General features: G+C 31.7%; 1 protein-coding gene across 2 annotated transcripts in view; it reads right to left on the reverse strand.

Moving 5' to 3' along the window:
• The window catches only part of LOC104736590 (indole-3-pyruvate monooxygenase YUCCA6-like), a 4,358-nt gene continuing 2,086 nt past the window's right edge, over positions 4,596-6,867 (reverse strand). The window contains exons 2-5 of one of the 2 annotated variants that reach the window (XM_010456607.2): positions 5,465-5,713; positions 5,240-5,362; positions 4,947-5,123; positions 4,596-4,768 (exon numbers count right to left, since the gene is read on the reverse strand). In XM_010456607.2, the coding sequence (XP_010454909.1) occupies positions 4,703-4,768; positions 4,947-5,123; positions 5,240-5,362; positions 5,465-5,713 (615 nt within the window). In that variant the 3' untranslated portion in view covers positions 4,596-4,702. Of the gene's footprint in view, positions 5,124-5,239; positions 5,363-5,464; positions 5,714-6,867 lie in introns of both variants that reach the window. The other variant, XM_010456606.2, reaches the window with a different exon arrangement.

A 6,867-nucleotide genomic window follows, 5' to 3' on the forward strand; every position in this document is an offset into this window, starting at 1 on the left:
ATGACCCACAACAATGCTTCTAGTTCCGAATGTAGGGGAGATGGACTCCGACGAAGACACTTCGCTCCCAACATTAATGTATGCTCTTCACCACTACAGCACCACTATCCCAAACCATAATGCATATGTGTAGCTTTCGAAGAACCGTCAATCAGATAGCGGGGAAGAGGATCATGATCAGGCAGAGGTGCAGATTGGCCCACGTTAACCACTGAAAAAGAATTCACCTCTTCCCATGCTAGCCTGATCAATTACATCTTGTGGCTCAACCTCTAAACTTTGAAACACTTTTATAATTATGTTCAGAAATATAATTATGTTTTTACATGTCTAATTAAATTATTTAATATATTGACAGTTATTCTTGAAATGAAAATCAATAGTAACAAATAGCGTGCTAAATAGAACATTCATCGTGCGCCAAATCAGAACTTTATGTTTGTCTTTTTTGTTTTTAGATAATAAATCAGAACTTTGTTACACCATGTAAACATATAGCTTTGCTTTGGACGCTCCATCCAACACATACAAACTTGATGGTTGAGCACATATATGACTATAGTAACCAGTAACCACGCTCTAATAGATCTATTAAAAGTGATTCATGATTGAAGTGTTTGACCCATAATTTTTGGATACGAAGAAATTTTACAACTATGATCTTATTTATGGTTCAATAAAGAATCTAATTTGCATAAGCAAACTGATCTCTTTGCTTATAACTAAACTATTTACAATACATGCATTAAACATATTATTAAGATTGACCTTAACATGGCTTAGAAAATTACTACAAACTTAATGATCTTCTGAATCTAAAAACGAAGTCATTGTTGTACAGTTTTGTTAAATGTCAGTGTCTTCGAAAACAACACATCAGTGTTCTCAGAAGTTTTTGACCAGTTTTATTTGCATGCATGTCTATTTACTTTCTAGCTAGAATATAAATAATATCCATGGAATATGAATGTATGATGTCTCTTGTTATAGTATAGTTGCAATAAATAAATTCAAGCACCGCATACATCGGTCATCTTTTCTTGGAGGACACTCCGGCTCCTCCGACTATATATGAGTTATATAAACTCCAGCCTAATTTCAGTTCTCAAGCTTTAAAACTAATTTATAGTTACCTGATTTTTTAGGAAGTTCTTCCATTCACACAATAGAGCAAATGTTTCATCCTTTATGTGAAGGAAAGTCATGGGTATTTAAACAGTTATATATGATGGACACATATAGGACTACATACATATATATATGTATTGTAAGACAAAGAGTTTACAAAATTCAATATCTCCATCATTTTTTTAAGGATACTGGTTCCAAAAAGAAACAAAAAGTAGCTTATTAAATGCTCATGTTACCAAGTCCACTATGTCATATTGATGATTTATGTAACCCTTTTCGGTAAAATTTTTGAGACAGCTCATATTTTACTGTATTCTGTCTAATAGATTTAGTCCATTAGCCAAAGATTCTTGTATTGTCATTTTCTAATTCTTGTAAAACACAATTTTCCTCCTCCACCTTCATGTGTGTGTCTTCAATCATAAACATGGATTTTACTAGTTTTTTCTCGAATATTAATGATCTTTTTTGGTTCTTTGATCGGTCAAGCTTCGACTTATGAGCTCATATTTTGCTAAGCAGCTGAGCTAATAAGTACATGTACTCGATTGTACAGTGATATGTTAATCAAGTTTAACTATTTTAAAACTTTTTTTTTTGTTGTATAGTGCATGAAATATATATAATCAGTCGTATGTATAAAGAATATATGGATGGAATCATCTACACCATTTGATGTAAAAGAGCACCAATTTCCAACACAATATGGTTGACAAGCCAACCATATGATTCAGAGCCATGAAAAAGCATAAACTAAAAAAGGCAAAAAATGAAAGAAAGAAAAAACTTCAGAAAAAGCAGAAACATTATTCGAAAAAAGTAAGTGCTTCTTGTGTTAAAAATGTGGGACTAGGAACTGTAATGATATATCAAATCTGTTCGCCTATTTGGAGTCAGCCACTACTAATTACTTCAACCACATTCAATTGAAATACAAAAAGTGGAAATTTCGAATTAAAGACTCGATGTTGACAATAATATAATTGAAAGATTTGATTTGGGATCTGAATATCTGATTTTGTTTTCTAAAATTTCCCCAACAGCTTGGCAAAAGTGTAAGGGCTCCAGCTTGTTTACTTATGTGCTTTTTACAAAAAGTAAATTTCTGTAAGATCCTTGTTCCCCTTTTTTCCTTTTCCATTATACTTGTCATAATTAACTCTTTATTTCATGTATAAATATCTTCTGATGATTTAAAAACTTCAGGATTTAAATAGGTAGAGTTCTGAGTTAGAAAAATGAACCATCTCTTAGAGAATATATTTTATTTATGTTGATCAGTCTTGACATTAAAGACAAAATGAATACAATCTCTAATATACATTTACTTTCTAAGGTCAGCCGCATGATTAATGATGGTCCAAAGACTTCGAAAGAAAGAAACACAAAACTATTTGTTATGTTCCGATTATAATTATATGTCCCTGTCTTCTTTGGCAGAAAACTTATAATTTTATTGAGTTTCTCATACATTTTTAGTCTATCTCAGCAATAGTAAAAGTGTCTTTGTGTCTCTGATCAAAAGTGTAATTGGTTAGCCTGTAAGTCCATTCTATCGACTAGTACTAACCTTAAAAAATCATAACCTGTCCTGAAGAAACCAAAACTGCCGCGAGTTTTCAACAGTGCTACGTATGACTTAATTTGGTGTCTTCATCTTATTATGAGCATCCTACTTAGCCTCTAAGTCGATTCTGTACTGACATTAAAAAGTCTAACATCTTGCTCATACGTTAATGGATTGACCTACGAAATCTTAAAGATATAGTATTTGATTATTTCATGGCGGCCAAAAATCTAACTGAACTTAATGCTAATAAATTGCATAGTACCTTCTAGGTTGTGATGGTTCCAAACATTAAAAGTAATTATTGAAGCTTCCTCTATATTTTGAACACAATGCTCACATTCAGTCTACATGTACCCACATATTGGACCACGGTATCAACCATGCAAATGATACTTTCTAAATGTTATAAATTTGACACGCCCATTTTGGAGAGGGATATATGAACAGCGGCTTCATTCATGATACAAAATTTGTAACATCCATTGGATGAACCCCACTAATATTTGTTTGATCAGCATCATCTTATCTTGCTTCGTCAAGATGTTGGGGCAAAGGAAGCTACACCTCGTCAATATATGTGTCTTAATTGATTTTTTTTAGTACAATGTTAATTTATTCTTCCGTACAATCTTCAAACAATTCAAGTGAAACATATTTCATACCAGTTTCTTGACAAGTTTAAATCGTATTCTGAACAACAATTTATGAATCTCTTTGTTGGCCAACCAAAATATTAGGTATTTTCTAGTAGTCTTTTTCATATTCCACACTTCACTAATAATTTTTGTTCTGATTTTCTCGATAGAGAATTCACCAATATTTGTTACCACAATATCCTGTTCCTATTCGTATAAAACATCAATGTACGAAATCAAAATTTCAGGTGGCTCACACGAGGAGGAAACACAAAATTTCATGGAGACATGTAATGAGAGTCTCCATCTACTGACAATTCTAGAACATTAGTTTTTCCATCTAAAACCAATGCCTGTGTTTGAGAAGCAAAAAAAAGACTTGAATGCTCTCTACAAGGCTATCTATCTATGCATCCTTTAAATGTAGAGTGGCCTTAAAATACAAATGCCTTAGCTCTTTCGTTACATATAATAATATCTATGACATCTTCTTCAGCGAGAGACTACTAAAAATATCGATCGTGGACGAGCTTCCCATTAACAATTAATAAATTGTGGTGAACTTTTATTCTCTTTAATTGTGGTTGAATATAATTTACAGGTAGAATGTTGCTAAAACAATGTTTTTTAGACGGAAGTACTTATAACAGGTTATACCAATTTTTGGCAGAGTATTAATACGGCCAAGGTAAAAAACAACCTGATTATGAGATCCACAATGGAATCTAAAATGGACGTACGATATTATATATATATATATATATATATATATATATATATATATATATCTGACTAGAGAGATCTAGTATAGATTTCGAAATAGCCAAATTAATTAACAAAAATATGACAAGAAAAAAAATCATGTGGAGGCCGTACATCTAGCAATAATTGGAAAAAAACGGTCAGCAGAATTATAAATGTGCAGGTCTTAATTTCTGACGAATGTACAAGCAGTGGTCCTAATTTATATGACACTTCTACTAGGGAATGAAATCATTTCGACAAGGAAATTTCATTGACACACTCATTGGTAGGACACGTATAATCAATTATACTTATGTCCGTTAAAAATAAGAGTTTAGTTCGAAGTTAAAAGTTAAAAAAGTTAAAACAAATATTACGTATATAACAAACAAAAACCTCACCACAATACTCTGCCAAAAAAAAAAATTGAACGAAAACAGGGAAGAAAAACAAAGAGCATACCTAACTAGGAAAAACTAAAAAAAAAAAAGAAAATACAAAAAAGAAAAGAGAAAAGAATAAAATTTTAGAAAACATAGAAAGAAGGTATAGAAAGATTTACAAAGTGGGTTATAAGCATGCAAAGAGAAGAGGGTCCCCTCTCCTTTGGGGCAGATGATCATCAATTCCCACCACAATCACTCTCACTAAATTTCCTTTTCATTCTTTTCCCCAATTTGCATCGCAGCTGGAGATAAGTCTTTAATTTACATCACCTCTCCTCCTCCTCCAGTTCTCCTTTTAAACCAAACCATCAGTTTCCGATCGCTACCGGCAGTTTGGCAAGTTATGTTTTCTTGATTAGAAAACCGATCTTAGTCTTCTCAACTGTCTATAGTCTATAGGTTTGATCATATTTTCTTGACTTGCTCGTCTTGTTTCCAACACTTGTCTATGTCTTCAGCTATTCTCTTTGCGTCCATTGATGCTCCAGAAATCCCACGTTTTGTGAATCCCACCGCGTATAGCCCACATTCCCCTCTCCATCCCTCTGGGAACTCTTGTATTGGAAATCCATCTTTCTTAGAAAACATTTTATTCTCCTGAAATATTATTTGTTTTGCAAAGCCCATTTAATACAATGGATAGATTTCTAGTCTTATATAAGAAAATAACAATAAATATGTGTTAACCAGTATTACTATCATTTATTGACTACCTTTAGCCAAGAGGGTACGTTGCTTTTGTAGCCAGTTGCCAATATTATGGCGTCAAATCTCCCCGTTATACCGTCATCGAACTCAACTTCATGTCGCTTTAACCTTCTTATCCCGGAACACACCTTTTTACCATTATAACAAAATCAACATCAATATCAGTAAAACAGGTCTTAAGCATGCATGTATATGTATCATATTTGATTAGATATAACCGTATACCGTACCTTGATATCTCCGGTTTTGATTTTGGCGAGTGTGCCGACGTCGAGAACCGGAGTTTTGCCGGAGATATTTTTGAGTTCAAGTGGGCCTAACTTAGGCCGGTTAAGACCTAACAGGGTTGTATCCCCGAGGATGAACCGGGAAACAACCAAGAGGAAACGGTCAACGAGCCGGATGGGCAGCCATTTGAGTAAGAACATGGACAGCCCAAAAGTCGAAGTACCCAACATCTCTCGTGGTAGGACGTGCACCTTCACCAGTTAAAAAAATATAAAAATAAACTCCAATTAGCAAAATACTGCAACTTTATAATTCGGATGAGAAAATCATAACTATAAAATAATTTTAAGAGATTGTATATTTTTTTTTGGATGAGAATGTTTGCGCGTGCTCGTTACAATCCCAATAAAGTTGTTGTTCTCATAGTATTTTTCTTTGAAAATGTTATAAAAAGGATATTATGTATTAAAGAAATTAGGTAAACCTCTTTTTTCATATAAAAAACTATATTAACAAATTGTTGGAACTTGAAGTCACAGGAGCCTAAAAGAGAGAATAAATTCTTAAATTAGGATAATACCAGCCTTTGTATTTTCCCGTAAATTTTTCGAATTTTCTAAACAGATTAAATAATAAGAATATCAATCTGAAAAGCAAAAGAAATATGATACTACTTTTTTTCTTTCAAAAAAGTAATATAAACACACAAAATAGGAAACAAAGTTGTAAATGATTTCAGAGAAATCATAATAAAGAAAAGATAGTTAAATGTCCAAAGAAAAAAATATTTCTTAAAAATATTAGTTTATGCTTTAGACACCATTTGTATAAAATTTGGTTTGTTTTAAAAAATACTTATAATAATAAAAAAATCTTATAACTGATAGTAGTAAAAATAAGAAATAAGATGCATAGTAAGGGTAAAGAAACTTACAACTATTTTTTCTTCAAAATCATGTGTTCATTTAAGCAAATACTATTTTTCTATCATATTTTAGAAAAACTTTTTTTTCTTCTAAATCTCGTTTAACTATAGAACATAGAAAACATATATATTGGTGGAACAGAAATTAGTACAATCTAGACTATTATATTGATATCGGATAATACTTACAGAAATGCACACATAATCCTAGAAAATGAAAAAAAAAATATCTAGAAAACAAAAAGAAAATTTTATTAATAAAGTAGGTAATATCTTGAGTTAAGAAACATAAAAAACAGTTAATATCAGAAGAAGATCAACTTGAATGAAAAAGCTTTTCAAGATTTTGTTTTTTAGCATAGGAGAAGAACTCCTTAAAACATGAAGGAGCCAAAATATCGAAAACGCATACGAAAAAGGTTAATTTAATCTCCAAAATACTTTCTCTTTTAAAAAATCAAGAAAAAAAAAAAAAAAAAA

Source organism: Camelina sativa, chromosome 13 (assembly GCF_000633955.1).
Source record: "Camelina sativa cultivar DH55 chromosome 13, Cs, whole genome shotgun sequence".
NCBI classification, from domain to species: Eukaryota; Viridiplantae; Streptophyta; class Magnoliopsida; order Brassicales; family Brassicaceae; genus Camelina; species Camelina sativa.